This window comes from Xenia sp. Carnegie-2017, unplaced genomic scaffold (assembly GCF_021976095.1).
Source record: "Xenia sp. Carnegie-2017 unplaced genomic scaffold, XeniaSp_v1 HiC_scaffold_20, whole genome shotgun sequence".
Taxonomy (NCBI): Eukaryota; Metazoa; Cnidaria; class Anthozoa; order Malacalcyonacea; family Xeniidae; genus Xenia; species Xenia sp. Carnegie-2017.
The window spans coordinates 370,317-392,894 of NW_025813483.1; the positions used below are offsets into that span (position 1 = coordinate 370,317).

General features: G+C 34.3%; 1 protein-coding gene and 1 long non-coding RNA gene across 2 annotated transcripts; one reads left to right on the forward strand and one right to left on the reverse strand.

The window, feature by feature from the left end:
• Nucleotides 1-631: 631 nt before the first annotated feature.
• LOC124443194 (WD repeat-containing protein 3-like) lies at nt 632-22,537 on the reverse strand. The gene is made up of 27 exons (XM_046993729.1): nt 22,428-22,537; nt 14,970-15,143; nt 14,391-14,492; nt 13,650-13,735; nt 13,535-13,565; nt 13,127-13,203; nt 12,704-12,743; nt 12,357-12,469; nt 11,944-12,015; nt 11,508-11,601; nt 9,489-9,590; nt 9,081-9,166; nt 8,460-8,528; nt 8,305-8,377; nt 7,473-7,529; nt 6,623-6,723; nt 5,894-6,047; nt 5,227-5,307; nt 5,089-5,139; nt 4,865-4,930; nt 4,447-4,539; nt 3,039-3,089; nt 2,042-2,085; nt 1,747-1,825; nt 1,600-1,649; nt 1,321-1,414; nt 632-775 (listed from the first exon to the last, which is right to left on the reverse strand). Exons 1-27 carry the CDS (start codon nt 22,455-22,457, stop codon nt 632-634), a joined length of 2,214 nt encoding a protein of 737 aa, XP_046849685.1. The 5' UTR covers nt 22,458-22,537.
• On the forward strand, nt 18,698-19,163 carry LOC124443237. Its single transcript, XR_006947549.1, has 2 exons — nt 18,698-18,766; nt 18,882-19,163. It is a non-coding gene; the product is annotated as an uncharacterized LOC124443237 (long non-coding RNA).
• Nucleotides 22,538-22,578: the final 41 nt, after the last annotated feature.

Here is a 22,578-nt window from a genome sequence, read left to right on the forward strand (position 1 = left end):
TATTGTAGATGGGTGAATTGCTTGATAATTGTTAATAGATTCAATATTTCTTCCTGTTTATAGTTGGAATTACTCCTTAATTTTTTTGAAACTCTTCTTTTTTATAACTGGGAAATATGCAATTTACGTAATGTAATAACTTATTTTAATTCTATATTTTTATTCGATGGAGGTATTCACCGATAGTTGTGATGTTGAATTTGATGATCTCACTTTCATTTATATTTAACTTTTCTGAAATCAGTTTGCACTAAGATTATTTATGTAGCTGGGAGCTAGAATTAGAGGCGCAAAAAATGTATTTCAATGTCATAGAAATAAAAGACTCATTTGATTGTCCATGTCAGGCTAGCCCAATATTTAGTTATAAAATAAACAAAAACGAAATTCTTTTCTATAGCTTTTAAGCCTGATCCAATATCAATAACTGTTAAATCACGCAAAATGTAAACGTCTGCTGATCACGTAAATTGTAATTTGAAGGGCACAAGGGGATTTTGCGTGTGCCTCTAGGGGTACAGTTTGGGTTAGGGATCTTCGAGGATGGCTATAGACAGCAATCAACCTCAGCCATTGTGTACTTTCGAAGACAATCGTTTTAGTTGTCAGAGTATCAACAACAAAATAACCTTCATCGAAATTTCCTCACAATCGTCTTCTTCTTTTTCGTATTTGTCCCAGTCTCTTTGCGTGTTTCACCAAAGAATGTAACGTCACGATTCTCAAGCTGTCTCTGAATAAACTGTAGTCCCGCAAAATTGAATCCAACAGTATCCTAAAGATAAAGCAATCATTACAAGTGTGCAATAGTTTTATTGGCGTCGATGTAAATATTCAAGAAAATTTGTTCAGTTCATATAATTTATAAAGTCATTTGTTTAGTTCAAATGTTTTGAAAAGTCATTTGTTTAGTTCAAATGATTTAAAAAGTCATCTGTGGAAGTTTGAAGAAAAAAATTCAAAAACTCATGACGATTAATTTAGCAAAATTTAAAGAACTAGAGAAAAATGAAATCTTCATACTCTTGAAAATTTTTTTTTCTAAATACATACTTTTTTCTGTTGTTAATACACAAAACAATATTCTATGAACCTTTTTAATACAAAGTTAAACTCTGTATTAACATTGGCACTGTATTGTGAAAGAAAGCCTTAATTGCTTTTAACCAATCAGAATTGACGACTTTTTCATGTTTAGTTTACAGTCATTAAAGTGTCGACAAAATTTACCACGAATAAATTAACGGTCGTGCAGCGCATGGTAAAATTACGGGAGAAATTTGGCGATACTTGCGGTTTCATAAACGTACAACTTCCTACCTTCATTTCGCGAACTCGGCTACGACAATGTGATCTGATAGAGTCTATTACTGGCAGTAGTCTAGGAGTGGATATGATCTTGTTGTGATGTATTCTATTGTAACAAAATATGAAAAAAAGTAAAAAGTATCCAGCATTGTACCTAGGTATCTCACCAATTGTATCATATATTAAGAAATACTGATGGAACGTGATGAAATTCTTAGGAAATGATTTAAAGACAGACGTATTGAAAAAAATATCGATCGAAACCAAAAATAAACTAGGTCTTAATCCAACCGCAGCAGAAAGAACAGACATCGACAACTTAACTCTGTTTCCCAACCATTCTAAACAATCACGTACATCTGGGATGAGCAAAACTTGAAAACGAAACCTGTACCATGTGAAGTAAGGACACAGGAGTCAAAATACATTTAACTTTACCTTAATCCACTCAAGAAGAAGTTTCAGTACATCAATAACATAGTCAAACGGTAACACAAGCAATGATTCTTCAAGTTCGCTGAAATTAAATAATTTAAATGTTTTGTAGAAAAACACTTGCTTCATAAGATACCTCTCTACTTTATTCTAATAACACTTAATATTTAATTCCTTTAGTAACTCCAACGAGACACTTTGCCATACTTTACTTTTAAAATGCTCTAAATTAACTTCTAGTACAAACAACGATTCTTCACGGGATAATTTGCTGCTCTTTATAATACTTCAACCTTACCTTGACTTTACTTTTTTCACCACTAGAAGTACATACTGCACAGGCTGTGAGAAGAAAAAATTTTTTAAAAACGTCGTAAGTATATGGTCCGGGAAAAGCAGGTTGACATAGACAGACATTCAATCGTAGAACAACAATATTTATGGCCTCCATCTTCGAGGTCAAGATATTTTATTTCATTATTACAAATCCTGTGTATTTTACATTCAACTCTCATTTTTTCTAGAGTTATTATAAATAAAGTAAATGGTTTGAACCCGGGAGTATCTTTACATGTTTGTAAATGTAGATCGTCAGGGTTGGTACAGTCCTGAGAAGGACTGTTGATGGTGTTGTTGACTGACGTCTCGACAACCTTAGCGGCAGTCATCTTCAGAGTCAAATGAAGAGTAAACGTCAGGTTAGCCACATTTGTTATCTGGTTCTTACGTAACAATCTGAATAGCCTCTTGTGTGTTCAACGAGTACTTAATTCTAAGTCCTGCCGGAACAAGACCAAAATCCTTGCAGCGGTAGTTGAACCATTGTTGTTGTGCGTATGCGTCTGACGTTGCTTGCAAAACGTATGTAGTCGTTAGCAAGTTGTTCGCTCTGTCGTCCAAATGATCGTAATAAAGTAAACACACAACAGGCTGTTCAGATTGTTACGTAAGAACCAGATAACAAATACGGTTAACCTGACGTTTACTCCACATTCGACTCTGAAGATGACTACCGCTAGGGTTGTCGAAACGTCAGTCAACAACAACAAAAACAGTCCTTCTCAGGACTATACCAACCTGGATGATCTACATTTACAAACATATAGTCATTATAAATGTAAAGCCATCTCATCCATTTTTTCCTTATCTAAATACGTACGTATGTAAATCTTGCAATCTTACCATTACATTAATATTTACATTAATCATGTTCAACATGCACGTGGCTTTCATCTTGTATCACGTGGCCTTCATGTTGTTCTTAAATGGAAACATTGAAGATATAGTAAACTTACACTGACATTACCAAAGGCAGAAAGAATCGGATGAACGACGCGCTTTGGAAGCTGCTCAAAGGAAAGAAAATGTATGTGAGAACAAACAGAACTTGTGTAAAAAACGAAACTGGGATTTTCTGTATAAATCAGACAATAGTGAAGGGTGAAGGGCGTGGTTCCAATTAGAGAGTGTGGAAATAATGGTGGTAGTCTCATGGTTAGGTCAATGCAGAGCGTGGTCCCAATTAGACAGTATGAAAATAATGGTGGTTTTATTGGTAGAGTTTAATAACAGTGTAAGGCGTTGCTCCAATTAGAGAGCAATAAAATATTATTGGTGGTTTCATGGGTAGGGTAAAATAACGATGCAGGGCGTGGTCTCAATTAGAGAATAAGAAAATATTGGTGGTGGTTTCACAGGTAGGGTTTAATAACAGTGTAGGGCATTGCCCTAATTAGAGAGTAGGAAAATACTGACGCTTGTTTCACAGGTAGGCTTTAATAACTATGTAGGGCGTTGCCCTAATTAGAGATTAAGAAAATATTATTGGTGGTTTCATGGGTAGAGTTAAATAACGATGCAGGGCGTGATCCCAATTAGGGTGTTTAGTCAAGAAAGTTTTGTGATGTTGCCGGTCATGGTTATTTAAAATTGTTCTTTTAAGATTTAAGATTGTCTGTACGTATAACATAAACATTTTGTAGATGTGCAGAGCAAGAAATAACAAACCTTTCATTTAAGATTTAAGATTGTCTATACGTATAACATAAACATTTTGTTGATGTGCAGAGCAAGAAATAACAAACCTTTCATTTAAGATATAAGATTGTCTATACGTATAACATAAACATTTTGTTGATGTGCAGAGCAAGAAATAACAAACCTTTCATTTAAGATTTAAGATTGTCCATACGTACAACATAAACATTTTGTAAATGTGCAGAGCAAGAAACAACAAACATTTTATTTAAGATTTAAGATTGTCTATACGTATAACATAAACATTTTGTAGATGTGCAGAGCAAGAAATAACAAACCTTTCATTTAAGATTTAAGATTGTCTATACGTATAACATAAACATTTTGTAGATATGCAGAGCAAGAAATAACAAACCTTTCATTTAAGATTTAAGATTGTCTATACGTACAACAAAACATTTTGTAGATGTGCAGGGCAAGAAACAACAAACATTTTATTTAAGATTTAAGATTGTCTATACGTATAACATAAACATTTTGTAGATGTGCAGAGCAAGAAATAACAAACCTTTCATTTAAGATTTAAGATTGTCTATACGTATAACATAAACATTTTGTAGATGTGCAGAGCAAGAAATAACAAACCTTTCATTTAAGATTTAAGATTGTCTATACGTATAACATAAACATTTTGTAGATGTGCAGAGCAAGAAATAACAAACCTACCGTTTTGTCTTTTGTCACTTGACTCGCTTTATGTTCAAGTTCTTTCTGTCTTTCTTCCTTATACAATTCAATGGCCTCCATGATTCTTTCAGCCTAATGAAAAGATAAGAGAACAAACATCAACATAGTAATCTCCAGGCGTATATTATATATTATACTGTAATACCCTCCAAGTATCCTAATCATACTGTACTATCTTCCAAGTATCTATATTCTACTATAATATACTCCAAGTACCCAGTCTCAATGTAAGTTTAAACATTTGACCTCAGATATGCACAGTCTTCACATGTCTTTGGTGTACCACAGTTTTCGATATATCTGTATGATTTTGAGGTATCTTTCAGGTACTACAGGGGGGACTGGGCACAAAACCAATAAAATTAACTTGCAATGCTAATACAACAACAAAACTAACTCCTTTGATCGTCTCGATAGTTTTCTTGCCAGCTTTAACAGCTTCTGTGTCTTGTTCACCTGGAATCTAAACAACATCATGGTTTAAATAAATGAATTTATTTAGTGCAATAAATGCAACTTCCACAAGATATTTTCCATAGTGAAAGTATATAACAAATACAGAGTAGTTGGGCTGAAGATGGGACATACATATCTCATGTTACATAGTAAAAAGAATCTTACAATTGTTTCAACTCCTGTTACGGCGCTTTCTTCGTAAGCTGCTTCCCTCTCCTAAATAGAAAAATTAAAATAAACATTGAAAGTACAGGTACTATATGCATATTTTTGCAGCTCCAGCCACAGATTTATGTATAGTACCATTTCTCTCTCCTCCTCGACAAACAACGGTTCGTCCGTTCGTTCCCAGAGTCTTAACGATTTATCATGTGACCCACTGATCTGTAAGATATAAAACAATGCATGTGAAACTGGAGTAGTAAGAATAAGGGTTGATCTTTGAGTAAACGTTTTTCGCTCATTCTTTCATTCAAATCAAGCAAACGTATATTTAACATCATCCAAAACCTTCCATACTTGACACTTACAACAAACTCGCCATTATCTAAAACCTTCTATACTTGACAATTACAACAAACTCGACATTATCTAAAACCGTCCATACTTGACACTTACAACAAACTCGCCATTATCTAAAACCTTCTATACTTGACAATTACAACAAACTCGACATTATCTAAAACCTTCCATACTTGACACTTACAACAAACTCGACATTATCAAAAACCTTCCATACTTGACAATTACAACAAACTCGACATTATCTAAAACCGTCCATACTTGACACTTACAACAAACTCGACATTATCTAAAACCTTCCATACTTGACACTTACAACAAACTCGACATTATCTAAAACCGTCCATACTTGACACTTACAACAAACTCGACATTATCAAAAACCTTCCATACTTGACAATTACAACAAACTCGACATTATCTAAAACCGTCCATACTTGATACTTACAACAGACTCGCCGTCATGGCTTATTGCAAGACTCCATATTTCTGAATGATGACCTTCATGAAGAAATCTGTCAGCGTCCCAATATTTTATCGTTTTATCTTTACTTGCACTGAAGAAATAATGAGTTTTTGGCACGAACTGCACCGCCATGACACTAAAAGAAGATTAAAGCTGTTATAATATAAATAGCGAATATACATGTACGTATTACTAGGTGTAATGTTGATAACATGAGAATATAAGGTACACAATGTAAGTACATGTAGGTATTACTAGGTGAAATAATGATAACATGAGAATATAAGGTATACAATGAAAGTACATGTAGGTATTACTAGGTGTAATGTTGATAACATGAGAATATAAGGTACACAATGAAAGTATATGTAGGTATTACTAGGTGTAATGTTGATACCATGAGAATATAAAGTATACAATGAAAGTACAAGTAGGTATTGTGGGGTGCAATGTTGATTACATGAGGGAAAAAAATATGAAGAAAATCTACGTATAAAACAATTGAGGACGTGGTTTACTAGTATGTTATAGACGTACGAGGTATGGTGATGACGAAACAATGATGTAACCAGGGTAAGAGGGTTTACAGGGTAAAATGAAGATGTACATAGGATACGAGTGTATAGTAGGGATATAATCGACTGTTTCAGGCTATCATATATTACTATCATAAAATTGCGTATCTGTCATTTAAAATTACATTGTCCGCACCTGTCATCATGGGCGAATATTGATTTTCGACAATCACCAAAATCCAAACCCCAAATCTTAATGTTCTTGTCAACGCCACCAGAAACGAGGAGAACGTTATCCTGTAAAAAATGAATCAAGGATGACAAATATACGAATCGAAAGACAGACAAAAGTTTCAAAAATAAATAAAGACGCCATTGAAAAGCGTTCACTAATACAAAGTAGTCAAGAGATGGACCGCTACACGCTCTACACTTTCACAACAGAGGATTGGTAAAAATTTGCACGGTCATACGTAGTTGACATTATGTACGTCTTTTTCAAAGTTTTAAATCAATTTTCATTACATTCTCATAATCATCGCTCATTTTATAATTCCTTAGTTTACGTCACAAACCTAAACTTCCTCGTTTGGGTTTAAAGCAACATTGAAGAAAAGCTTACGCAGAAAAATTTACATTCTTTTGAACTGATGCATAAATTATTAATGCATTATTTAAAATTGATTCACTTTGTAATTTTATTTCGAAAATATCTAATACGAAAAGCTTTTGCGAAATGACTTATTTACAGCTTGGTAATGTATCTTTTGTGTATACGTATTTTTCTTGTATTTTATGTCCTAAAGTTCTTTCGACTAAAAATAAAAAACATATTATAAAACATGATATCAAAACAGACTTGGAAGCCGTTCCTGTGAGCTTGAAAAACAGTATAATTTATGCGACAGCTAAAACGGATGTGACGTATACAAAATGTATGCGCCCATGACGTAAGCTAAGGATTCTTCTCGTAAACACAATACACGTTTGCATACAACAGTCAAACGTGGATACTTTGAAACACACGTCATATGAATAAAACGTACCGTTGATATATCCATGGTAACAACAGGTAATTTATGACCATAGAGGGATAGGAAGAACTAAATAACGACGCGGGAAAAGTAACCACATTTAAAGAATGAATACAAAAGTAATTAGGATAAATGGGCAGGAAAATGTTTATTCATTTAAATTTTTGAGACTTCTGTAAATCAAATTATAAAGTTGATGGAAAGCATACACTAATGCAATGTTACGTAACTAGATTAAAGTAAAAAATATCGCCTTCTTTTTACAAGAGTGGATTTTTAAGTGAATTTTTTGTAGGAAAAGGAAACAGTTCTAACTCAAAGTGTATTTTTATTGTGATTCATAGAAAAACATATGGGAGAATTTCGTACAAGGAGTCATCTTTAAAGTGATCTACAGCAACAAATGAAAATATTATAACAACTGCTATCCAACATCAACTGCTATCCAACATCAACTTCTATCCAATATCACCAACTGCTATCCAACATCTACTAATATCCAATATCAACTACTATCCAAAATCAACTGCTATCAAACATCAACTGCTATCCAATATCATGAACTGCTATCAAACATCAACTGCTATACAATATCATCAGCTGCTATCCAACAACAACTGCTATCCAACATCAACTGCTATCCAACATCAACTGCTATCCAACATCAACTGCTATCCAACATCAACTACTATCCAACATCAACTGCTATCCAACATCAACTGCTATCCAACATCAACTGCTATCCAATATAATCAACTGCTATCAAATACTATCAACTGCTATCCAATACCATCAATTGCTATCGAATATCATCAACTACGTACAAATATATTTAACAACTTACCTTCAATGTATATGTGAAGAAAATCTTCATTGTAAAATCAAGCAAAGCCACGGCAATAAACTTTTGATTTGGACTGCAACGAAGGTTGGCACGTGATTAAATGGAAGATCGTAAGTACGTATACCCTCCCCAAGGTGAATATATCAACAACTAACCTGAACTTTACACACATAACGCCATCATTCATCTTTAATGTTCGTGCATGACAAATACTTAATCTTTGACTAAACAAAATAATACAACATGAATCACCCCAATTGTACAACGAAATACATAATCTAATTAGACAATATTGAATCATACAACTAGAAAATGTTAAGCTGAGATTGAACAAACCAAAAGCGGATGGTCACATTTAACCACTTTTCTTTACAAACATCATGAAATGCACAAGAAAAAAAAGAGAAAAAACTTTAGAACACAAGCTTCAACGAAGATTGAACAAATAAAAAGAGGATGGTCACATTTAACCACTTTTCTTTACAAATATCATGAAATGCACAAGAAAAACAAGAGAAAAAACTCTAGAATACAAGCTTCAACAAAGATTGAACAAACAAAAAGCGGATGATCACATTTAACCACTTTTCATTACAAACATGAAATGCACAAGAAAAAAAAGAGAAAAAACTTTACAACACAAGCTTCAACAGAATTAGTACATAAAGTTGTTTTTTCTCCGACAGACAAAGGACATTTTTCGTCTTACAATGCAAAAAGAGTGAGAAAAATCACGTTGAGTGCAAACGTTGCTTTACATGCAAATTATTTATTACCTGGTCGTTGAATAGTTCTCATCCGTAATCAAATCAAATTCCCAAAATTTTACATCCTTGTCACCACTTCCTGAGGCGAATAGCGTCTAGAAATTGATAAATTCATCATTTCTAGATTAATGTAGTCTTAAGCTCCCTCTGAACGATTCACTGAAAAAAGGGAATATATGAGGACGGGGGGTGGGTTGAAGTAAAGCATACGTCACTTGTCTCTTCAAGGAGTTACAAAATGACAAGCAGCAGAATAACTTAAGTTTGCCAACAAAAAGATCGCTACTATTTATGTTAGAGAAATAATCGAAAGAAAGCATATTAAGAAGGGCATGGCAGTCCACAAATTTTGTCAAAATGTTACTTTCCAACGACTGGACCTAAAATATGTTTTTTAAATAAAGTAAAGTCCCTTACATTATCAGGAGCTAAACACAACGACCAAATAGCACCATCGTGTGCGTCCACAGTTTCAAGCAATGAACCAGACGAAACGTCAAATATTTGGAGTTTGCCAGCCTGTAAAGGAAATTTAGAGGGTCAACATCTTACATTGTCTCACTACTTTATTAAGTCATCTTCACTATTGTTGTATACCTTAGTACCAACAACAACGTGTCTGTCATATGATCTTACATTGTCTCACTGCTTTATAAAGTCATATTCACTAATGCTGAATACCTTAATACCAACAACAACGTGTCTGTCACATGACCTTACATTAACTCACTACTTTATAAAGTCATATTCATTAATGCTGAATACCTTAGTACCAACAACAACGTGTCTGTCACATGACCTTACATTGTCTCACTGCTTTATAAAGTCATATTCACTAATGCTGAATACCTTAGTACCAACAACAACGTGTCTGTCACATGACCTTAAATTATCTCACTACTTTATAAATTCATATTTACTAATGCTGAATACCTTAGTACCAACAACAATGTGTCTGTCACATGACCTTATATTGTCTCACTACTTTATAAAGTCACATTCACTAATGTTGTATACCTTAGTACCAACAATAACGTGTCTGTCACATGACCTTACCATGTCACACTACTTTATAAAATCATATTCACTAATGTTGTAAACCTTAGTACCAACAACGTGCCTGTCACATGACCTTACAATGTCTCACTACTTTACAAAGTCATATTCACTAATGCTGAATACCTTAGTACTAACAACAACGTGTCTGTCACATGACCTTACATTAACTCACTACTTTATAAAGTCATATTCATTAATGCTGAATACCTTAGTACCAACAACAACGTGTCTGTCACATGATCTTACATTGTCTCACTACTTTATAAAGTCATATTCACTAATGCTGAATACCTTAGTACCAACAACAACGTGTCTGTCACATGACCTTAAATTATCTCACTACTTTATAAATTCATATTTACTAATGCTGAATACCTTAGTACCAACAACAATGTGTCTGTCACATGACCTTATATTGTCTCACTACTTTATAAAGTCACATTCACTAATGTTGTATACCTTAGTACCAACAATAACGTGTCTGTCACATGACCTTACATTGTCTCACTACTTTATAAAGTCATATTCATTAATGCTGAATACCTTAGTACCAACAACAACGTGTCTGTCACATGATCTTACATTGTCTCACTACTTTATAAAGTCATATTCACTAATGCTGAATACCTTAGTACTAACAACAACGTGTCTGTCACATGATCTTACATTGTCTCACTACTTTATAAAGTCATATTCACTAATGCTGAATACCTTAGTACTAACAACAACGTGTCTGTCACATGATCTTACATTGTCTCACTACTTTATAAAGTCACATTCACTAATGTTGTAAACCTTAGTACCAACAACGTGCCTGTCACATGACCTTACAATGTCTCACTACTTTACAAAGTCATATTCACTAATGCTGAATACCTTAGTACCAACAACAACGTGTCTGTCACATGACCTTACATTAACTCACTACTTTATAAAGTCATATTCATTAATGCTGAATATCTTAGTACCAACAACAACGTGTCTGTCACATGACCTTACATTGTCTCACTGCTTTATAAAGTCATATTCACTAATGCTGAATACCTTAGTACCAACAACAACGTGTCTGTCACATGACCTTACATTATCTCACTACTTTATAAAGTCATATTTACTAATGCTGAATACCTTAGTACCAACAACAATGTGTCTGTCACATGACCTTATATTGTCTCACTACTTTATAAAGTCACATTCACTAATGTTGTATACCTTAGTACCAACAATAACGTGTCTGTCACATGACCTTACATTGTCACACTACTTTATATAATCATATTCACTAATGTTGTAAACCTTAGTACCAACAACGTGCCTGTCGCATGACCTTACAATGTCTCACTACTTTACAAAGTCATATTCACTAATGCTGAATACCTTAGTACCAACAACAACGTGTCTGTCACCAGGTACAAAAAACGCACTTAGACAATAACCAGAAGACATTGTTCTGATGCATTTCTGAGTCGATCTATAAATTTGTTAGAGATATCATCACAGGTTGATATAGATACAGTCACTCTTTCGACCAGAAACAATGAGAGCGTAGAGTATGTAAGTCTGTTTCGGTAATTTTACATCCTTCAGGATAAATTTCAATCCTTGCATAATGTTTTTTTAGTAAACTTTGAATTTGTTCACCCCCCCCCCACAATTTGAAATTACTCGAACCTTATTCCCCTAAGAGAGAAAGAATGATTATCCTGTTGGTACAACTTGATAAAACTTTAAAAAATATGCATCATTGTATGTTTTAGTTAAAGAAATTACAAGCAAATACACATACACAACTTTAAAAATCTGTTTATTGTACCTGTTCCACAATTTAACACTTTCAGCTGCGCCAGAGAGGATGCAGGAATCGTCAGAATTGAATGACAAAGTCCTAAAGTAACAAAGCTAGCTAAAAATCAACTAAATCAAGGGTGAAGTTCATAAAATAAAAAATGCGCCATCCATTTTATTCAAGATTTCATGCTAAAGTGAAAAATACTACAAAATGCGGATGAAGCGAAAATAACAACAACACAACAAAATTAATCATTTTCTCACATGCAATTATTTCTAACCATTGAATCGCTGTGTAAAATAAAAATACATTTGCTCTTAGGAGTCAATCAGATGAAGTGAGCTGTTACAGTATGACGCTTCAAAAGGCACATGAGATTTAAGACTAACTTATTGTCATCACATTCCAGATTTAGTGAGATCTACGTAGCCACATACCTTACATCACTACGATGACCAGGTGTCTTTATGGAAAGTATATTAGTCGAATCTTTCTTTTCGTCACTGAAGACATGAAACTCTACGCTGTTGTTGTGTAGTAATAATGAAATCTGTAGAAATTTATAAAACTTCTTATTTCAAGTGGATGCAACTAATTCCATAGTATCCACTATACTACGCATTCTTTACATGTACAATCAAATAAGATGATAAAAAATGACGAAAGACTATTTTTCATCGTTCAAAATGACTATTTGACAACAGTTGGAATTATACAGAAACATCAATTTAACACATCCATACTTCTCAAATAAAATAAAATCGCGGAAGAAAAAAAAAGATACCTTTAGATCATTATTTGAATTCAATGCAAAGTCAAACGACCTAATAAGAAAAAAAACATTGTTTGTATTTTATAATGGCGGGAAAGCAAGACAAGTGAATGAACGACGTTTGTACGCATGTACGAGGAGGACAAGAAACGACTTTTGAATCATAACTATCGTTTAAAAATAACTTTTTTATTCAGGCTTTTTAAAGAAGCAATTTTTAAAATTGACATTGTAAAACTGCTTAAAAATATTGCATGTATGAAAATGTTAGAAAGCAACATTCATTCATTTCAAATAACGATAAACTTTTTCTGTGTTATATTTAAGAAAAAACATCCGATGAGAAAAGCACGTCTAGAAAAATTCTCTCTCTCACACAAAACGCTTGACTTCCACAAGCGAATTACAATGTTTGTACTCCATACATCATTTTACCTTATCTTTGAGGTCGCTTTAACATCGGGTAATTTTATAATCTCGTCTTCGACGGTGGCTAAGACGTTTTCAGAAATCTGATAAAATAAAAGTAATGTTAAAACATGTTTCAAAAATAAGACAAATCATGGACAAATACACAATTAAAATGTTGGAAGAACGGATATATGATTCTTTCCTACGTATTTCTGTTTCTACGTATTCAAAATTTCATTTCATTTCAAACAACAAAACCAAATATGCTCCAGGATTTTGACATAATATATATAAGAAGTATTCACAAATAAAGAGAAAGATCACAATGTTACAGAAACGAGGCAAGATTGTGATGTCTTAGCGTAAACTACGTATATTTTGATTCGTCAAAATTCTTTGCACACAAATTTCACGTAACAAAAATTATCTAACTGTCAGCTCGTCGGCTTCCAATCCTTGAGATCTAGGAATAAATAATGGAAAAAAATATCACATGTATGAGAATAAAAAAGCTTGAATATAGTTTTAAAATTTCAAAGTCAACAACCTTTGCTTCTTTAAAATCTTTTTTCGTCTTTTTGCCAAGCGTTTTTTTTTTCGTCTTCTGATGCAAGACGAAACATTTCTAACGTAGAATTAGCACCCTAAACAAATAAAAATTATCTTCACATAACCACATCTTTTCTTTAGTCCTCTCGTGAAATAAGAAATACTGATTATATTTTGTAAAATTCATTCATAACCGTGAATGTTTTTCGACATACGTAAAATACTACATTCTCAACTTGGTTATGAAGAAATGAATAATGACAACCTATGGTTGACATTAGAATAGAGTTTTTCCATTGAAAACTGAGCAATATTTGCTACTGCAAGAATTTCTGCTGGGTTTGTAAAAATTGCACGAAAATTACTCAGACAGTTGCTTTTATAATGAATATTTCCTCACGATGTCAACACGACTCTCGGTGACCGAAGCAAAATTCATATTTAAATTAAATATTTTCTTCTCCATAACTGACTACCAAACCCACTTCTTAGAAAGCTGTGCGTTGCTATTGTCTAGGGTTTTAAATAGTACAATGAAATACAATAAGCTATAGAATTATAAAGAACGAAAACTTAATGTTTATCATTAATGTTTGATTAATCCAATCAGAAAAGCCATTTATAGTTGATACTAGGTTGTAACATAAAGCTGAGCAGTAGTCACATAATGTTCATCATCTCCATAACAATTTTTTACAATCCAAATCCCACATAAAAACTTCTTACATAACGTACGTACATGACAACCAATATAAGTTCGTGAAAGATCGCAATACAGCGACAGTACGCGATCAGTTGAGCTTCTCATGACAGAGCCAATCATTGTACACGAAAGCCATTCCTATTGAAATTCGAAATAGAGAAGTTGAAATCCGAGTTGAAACTAGAACTAAATGCTTATTTATGAATTTAAAACTAGACTAAATGCTTGATACAGTGGTTACAGGTCTAATGCAGATGGTCAAATTATAAAAACAAAGTTTATTAGAGATTTTATTAGTTTAACCTAACATAGTAATATACACAAAAATCGTCAACAATCCTATGCACAAATATCGACCAACATTCCAAATACTGTATACCTCACAAATGTTCACCAATAGTCCTAATTTACCTCACAAATATCCATCAACATTCCTAATACACACACAAACATCCAAAAAAATCCTAATATTACCTCATACACGCATTGTAACTAAAGATCTGAAAAACGCTTATTTTCCCTTTGGTTTTCTGAATTTAAGTATCATCCACTATTATTCCTTATGCATCATGCAAGACAAGGCAGAGAAATGACCAAAAAACACCTCTTATGTACCTCTATTTCCCCTACATCATCCTGACTAGATTGCGTTGCTGTCTTTCGTTTTCTCGTTTCTTCGCGTCTTTCTGTTCTATCATCCTTGTACTGAATTTTCCAAACTCTCAATTCACTATCAGCACAACCAGTAATTAATCTTGTTTCATTCTTGACGACAACAAAGCCCCAAACCTTAAAAAAATGTACATTACAGTGACTTTATTACTGTTCCTAAATCCCTGTTTCTAGCCAAGTATTCATCCCTATTGTTTTACGGAGAGTGAAGGGTAGACAACTCCTACATCCTATCACAACAACAAATTAATAGGTTCCATTCACCTCTGTTTTATGACCAACCAAGAATTCGATATTTCACAATATAAACAGCAGGGGATTGAAATATGATATTTAGTGGACATCCCAATCATAGATATAATTGGACTATTATATCTATGATCTAAACGACAACTTTTTTGAAAATAGACATGTTTCGACATCTCATGATGCCATCTTCAGTATGAATGAAATAATAGGTGATACAGGGTTTATATAAAAGTAATATGATACATAAATTAGAACAATAAAAAGGAAATAAGATAATATAATGAGGAGCGTCCGAGCGTTTTATAAACTAAATATTGTATTGAATTTAAAAACTTGAACATTGAGGTCAGGGTTAGTTTTGTTAATGTGGAGTGCTTCTTTGATCTTAAGGGTGAATGAGGTGTCGGCAGTGTCGATGATTTTGAAACAAGAGGGTGAATAGTTGATTTTGCATGAGTGAGATTTAAGAAGGTGTCGGTAGATGTGAGAGTTTTTGTCTGTTGTGGTATGTTCCCTGATTCTGGTGGATAAATGGCGCGAAGTTTCGCCAATGTATCGGGAATTACATCCCGCGCAATTGAATTCATATACCACCATAGATTTAATTGAATCAGGGATTGGGTCTTTGAATGAGAAAAGGTTTTTGATTTTGAATGAAAATTAGTCGAATGTCAATATCTGTACAGAAGCGTTTCATAATGTTTGTAAGTCGGCGTTGTGTGTGTCGTGAGTAATGTCCGATGTATGGTAGTTTGAAGTATAGAGTTGTTATTTTGGAATTTTCATTTGTGTTGGTTGTGATCGTCGTGTCAGGAGTTTCGGTGTCTAGGTTGAGGTTCTTGCTATGTTTGTTGTCGAGATATCGTTTTACGGTTCTGCTAATAAAGTGAAGTGGGAAAGAGTTTCGTAAAAGAGTGGATGTGATGTTTTTTATGTCTCGTTGAAAGCCATTGTTCGTATTGTTAAGTTTGTATGCTCTGTCGATTAGTGTGTGTATAAATCCGGTCTTGTATGAAAGTGGTGTGAAACTAAAATAGTGCGTCAGAAGTCCTGTGTACGTTGGTTTGTGGTATGTAGATGTTGTACAGCTGTCGTGAGATTTTGTTAGTAAAATGTCAAGAAATGGCAGTTGATCTTGTTGTTCAGTTTCAAAAGAAAATCTAATGTTTGCGTGCTGTGTGTTAATGTAATTATAAAACTTCATGGCCTCAGTTTCGTTAGTAAAAACACAAAAAATATCGTCAACGTATCTGCGGTAAAATAGTGGTTTAATGTCGTGGTACTTGTTTAGCCAGTTTCGTTCATGTGAGCCCATGAAAATGTTAGCAAGTATGGGTGCTAAGGGAGAGCCCATCGCAACACCGTCCGTCTGGTCATAAAATTTTCCATTAAATAAAAAATGCGTCTGTGCTGTTGCTATTAAAAACAGTTGTGTGAGGTCGGTCCTGTTTATACTGAACGTGGGGTTGTGAGTGAATATTAAGTCGACTGCTAGGTTGATGGTTTCAGTAAGTGGTATGTTTGTAAATAGGCTTTCAACGTCGTAGGAGATGAAGAATTTGTGACAAGAAGTTGATGAGTTGAAAGATGAGAAGTCGTCGAGGAAAGTGAAAGAATCTTTAGTGGAGTGGTCATCTGGTATGAGTGGTGTTAGTAGAGAGCTAAGATACTTAGCTAAATTATAATTGTATGCGTTGATTGATGAAACTATCGGTCGTAGTGGAGGCGATTGTTCTGGTTCTCGTTTCTTGTGAAGTTTCGGTAAGCCATAGAAGCGTGAGGGTTGAGAACCTCTGGGGAAGATATCATTATAAACTTTGTTGCTAATAGAGCCTTTCTTTAGAAGCTTCTTTAATAGTCGTTGTAGTTTGGCTTCACGTGGTAGTGTGACGTCTTCTTTGAGTGGGGTAAACTTTGCTGTATTTTTAATGATTTTAAGGCAGGAGTTACGGTACATTTGACGATCCATGATTACAACGCCGTTGCCTTTGTCCGGTTTGAGAATGATAATGTTTGGATTGTTTCGAATGTTTTTAAGGATGTGATGTTTTTTGAAGTCAGCTGGTGTCGGGTGATAAGATGAGATGTACGAGTGAGCGATGTGTGCCAGCTCTGTTTTGAGATGCGTGTAGTCTTCTTGATTGCGAATGTTGTGTTTTATAGTTTGGTGAATTTTTTCGAATGTTGCCAGAATGTCGGTTGAGTTGAGTCGCAGTGGTTTAATGCTGAAGCCAAGGCCATTTTTCAGGAGTTCTAGTTCTTCGTCTTTTAATTGGTGTGATGATAGATTGGTTATCGTCTCGTTGTGTGTGAATGGTAGGGTTCTGTTCCTTGTGAGATTACTTAGTTTTTTCCGGTGTGTGGCAATCGCTCGGACGCTCCTCATTATATTATCTTATTTCCTTTTTACTGTTCAAATTTATGTATCATATTACTTTTATATAAACCCTGTATCACCTATTATTTCATTCATACTGAAGATGGCATCATGAGATGTCGAAACATGTCTATTTTCAAAAAAGTTGTCGTTTATATTAAATGTGTATTGGCAATAGTGCTTTTACGAAATTATGGAAACATTATTTACGACATAGCACAAAAATACGAAGGAAAGGTTTCCTTATCAGAATTGCGGCAGTTTGAAAAGCTTCAAACCAAACAACGGAAAGCAGAATTAGATGTTAAGTTTCTTAAAGATTGTCTTTCACTCGGCGTTTATCCAAAGTTTCTCTGCTTTCCACTACCAAATGTCAACAACCAAGATAGCTTTGCGATACGCAGACGACTATTACGCAGCGCAATCAAAAAGCGAACAAAGGAAGAAAGGAAGTCATCGAATGAAGTAACAAAAATATCATAAAGTTTAAAGAATAATCTATTCTCTCTCGACTGGAATATTATAAACAAAGCTCTTCCTTCCTTCCTTTATTAACCTGGACGATCATCATTTACAAACATATTTAATCATCTTATATAACATTCATCGGAATACGACAAGCAGGGTCTTGCAGCCTAAAAGTCGTTCGAGAACTATCGTTTGTTTTACGATGGATATGTTGAGTCTTTGCTAACAGCATACAGGCAAGATGCTGGGGTCCATGTTTATATAGGCAAAGTTAAGCCTACAATGAAAGAAATGACTAAAGATGGTAAAGACGTTAACGATTTATGGTTTATATTGGAAGGAAACGGGTCTAATCGCGGCAGTGTGCTTGATGCGTATTGCTGTTGTCTTGTTGGTAGAGATGGTGGATGTAAGCATGTATCATCTGCTTTGTATTCTCTTGATGATCTGCAAGTAAGGAGTGTCAATGGCTTCGAAGATCAAGATTCTCATTCATCTGTTAAAAGTGAGTTCTTATCATACCACCAATAAATATATTGTGCAAATAAATCTTGCTATATGCATTATTTGGTAGGTCCCACGGCAGGAAATCTCTTCAAATCTCTGTGTTGTTTTTGTATCACTTTTTTTTAAATACTTTTTGAAGGTAATTATGGAAACTACATGTTTCTTCAAGTTAGAGCTTAATAATAGGAAAGATATACTCAATGCAATAACATAGGGAAGAGTGCTTACTTTTTCAATCTCGCAACATATTTTAGAATATTGAAAAATATGAGAAATGTCCCAATGATTTCATTGTCATGGAACATAAATGGTTCAGTAACAAGGATGCCACAATGGAAAGAAATAAATGGCACTGAACTTTGCACACATTGTTTACTCTGCATTGATCTAAGTTTATCAACACAAAGGAATATTTTATTGTATATTTTTTAAAACTTCTATATACAATGTTTTTAAGGTGATGCAATAATCTGTGGTTGCAAATTAACCAATGCTGCACAGATAGACGCAACAGAATCAATATATGGTTTCATTGTGAATGGGATTACACCTTGTAATATATTAAATGACTTCAGTTGTTGAATAATTCTTTCAATGTGAATCCTCTTTGTAGCCACTCTCCTTGTCATTGTTGTTGCACCAGTGTCAACATTACCTTTATGCTTAATTGGAGGTGAAATTAAACGGACATGTCGAAGGGCAAGTAAATCCTGGATATTAAATCCTTTGTCAGCCATCCCCTGCAGCTAACTCTTCCAACAATCCACATCTCTTGATGATTTCCTTGTCGCTTATGCAACCACTGAACAATGTAGAGATATAGTTAATATGTAGAAGCGGTGACATGGAAATAAATAGTTTGAAGGTGTTTCTGCCTTTGTAGTTACTATGTGTCCGACATTGACTTGAAGGAAGAGAAGGTTTTTGTATATAGAATTCTGTGCAATCAATTATTGCACGAAGACATGGACTAGATTCGTAAACTTTAGGCCGGGTTCTTCCTTCCATGTCTTTCAAAGTGGTAAATGGAATAAATAACTTTAATTGCTTCTCAAGAAACTTCACCCATGTCAAGAATATGCTGCTACCAACAGTTTCTGACACTCCAAATAAATCACATAACATCTTGAGACTAGGGAATCTTTTGATCCTGACCAATGTGAATATAAATTGCTCATAAACTGAAAGTTTAGCCCATGTAGAAGTTTTGTGGATCTATAAAAATGATTAAGTGCTTATCATTCATTACACATAGGTAGCCAGGGGCGGATCTAGACCGATGCAACCGATGCGAATGCATCGGTCAAAATATTTAGATATTAAAATCTGCGAGTTTGCATTTTAATGAAATAAATAGCAAATATTATTTTCGAATTATTTAAAACGCACATTTGACAGTGATATATTGTTTAGTTAACTTATAGATTTAGCAGTTTTAAGCTAAAATTTGTTCTAGAAATAACATTTGTGTTCTCCGATAATTTTGTCGTATTCCATGACACAAATAGCGAAAGAAAAGTCGATAAAATTTAGCGAAATTTTGTCGTGAATACATAATTAGTAAGTAATTTAATAGTATTCTGCCAGCACGTCACGGTAGATGGAAGAGGCATCGCTACGTCACAGTAGATTTGCGATGCATCGGTCGATGCATCGGTCCCGAGTCCTTTTCCACGTGAAATCTACTGTGACATCAGCAAAACTATTGTTTTAGGGCCTCACGTCACGGTAGATTTTGCCGCTGAGCGATGCATTTTCCATAATTTTGTGATTGTGGGCACATGGCACCGATGCATTCAACTTTGAACTTCAAAGTTGAATGCATTGTTATTTGATCACTTGATATAACTCGCAATCATCGATCGAAGTCATGGCTGTCGAGAATATCAAACACGATCTGTGTACTCTGCTTCGAGAAGAGAAGTCATTTGATATTAATGGAGTGCGTCGAACCTATGAAACGAGAGCTGCTACTTTTATTTCAAAATCCTCTCCTTGGAATCCCTTTTCAAAGGGTAAAAATGGGAGAGATATGTCAAGTGAAATGTTAATACCTAAGCACTTGACAGTTCATTGGCAAAGTGGAGAACTAAGAGCTTTAAAGTAAGTAAATTTACCTTTATGCTTGCATGTTTTAAATGTAAATAGTGTACTCATTTCAGACTCAGAGTGTAGTCGTGTAGATAACGACGAACAATCATCATAAAATATACACGATGTCATATTACTTATGCAGCACTTATACTTGTATTCATATGTAATATAATACAAACTGTAATATGCAGGGGTAGGTGCGATTTTAGTTGCATTTTAGTTTATGTATTGTATGGATTACATTAAAAATGTAATGACTGTATTCCTTCTTCCAATACTTATGACTTCAGCACGTGAATACTACCGCATGAAACTAACCATCCCTCTTCTTGATCACTTGATTGAACAGATGGAATTTCGGTTTTCTTCAGAGGTGTGCGATATTTATCGTGGATTCTATATTATACCTAGTATTTTTCTCAATTGCAAGGACGTTAATTGGAAGGAAGAGTTTATGAAGTTTGCTGTTGCATATAAAGAGGATATGCCACACTTTCGGAAAATACATGCTGAATTAGGATTGTGGGAAACAAATTGGAAAGGGGGCTTTGAGAAAGTTAAGTACGATTCAATTGCCGACACGCTTCGAACTTGTAACAAACTTGCGTTTCCAAATATATTTACAGCGCTTAAGATACTCGCTGTTGTGCCAGTCACTACATGTGAGTGTGAAAGATCCGTTTCTGCCCTTCGTCGAATGAAAACTTGGTTACGTAGCACAATGATCAACGAAAGGTTAAATGGATTAGCCCAAGTGCATATTAATGATGATATTAAGTGTGATGTCGAAGAAGTGATTAATATCTTTGCTAGACAAAACCCAACGAGGATGCAATTTCTTGATATCCTGGAGGATAAAGAAACAGATGCTTGACGATGAGCTCCATGAGAAATTCTTAATGCTGATAAACAACCTACATTTTCTTTGAGAGTTATCTTGTTTTCAGCCGTTATTGAGAGGACGAAGACCACGTTTAAACATTGATTTTCTTAAACATTTCATCTTTGCTGTGGTTGGAAGAAGACGATCTTTCAACATCTCTTTTATAATTGTTGTCATCTTTGCTGCCGTTAGAAGAAGACCATCTTTGAACATTGCTTTTATTAAACTTTTCATCTTTTTTACCGTTGGAAGAAGACCACCTTTGAACATTGCTTTTATCAATGCTGTTATCTTACAAAAGACGGCTCATGTTATTTTTTCGATAAAATTTACGCTTAAGATTTTTCTGTCACCTTTCCCAAATCGCTGGAAAATGCTTCTCGGATAGTGAAAATTCAAAATTTTTCTGGGGGAGCATGCCCCCAGACCCCCCTAGCGGTGACTCGCGCCTTCGGCGCTCGCAATGCATCGGTCAGCTAAGGAGCTGGATCCGCGCCTGTAGGTAGCTATTAACTGCATTACACAACTATTAACTTGAGTATTTACTTGAGCAATGTGTATGATTATATATTACTGTACCCTAGCACTGCTCTTTTTTTCTTGTTTATATTTTGCTGTTTTCTTCCCTTTCCATTTGATAAGCCTGGAAGCCTTTGCTTTCACGAACTCAAAAAGTGAAAAATATTTTCAACATTTCACCTGGTAGGCCTACAGATAAATTAATTCAGAGTAGCTCACAAAGCCCTTTTTTATTTCCAATAGCTTCGAACATAAGCAATTATATCCCGTTGTAATCAACATAGTAAAAAATGAAATTTTATACCTGTATAATGCGCTGAATCATTAACCACATTTTCTAAAAACATGCATTTCTGTATACTGCTGGTGTTAACAAATGACTCAGTCGCATAAGTTTTAAGATGTTCATTATTTAGGTTTAAACACTTGGTCCTGGTCATTTTTCAAGAGCCATT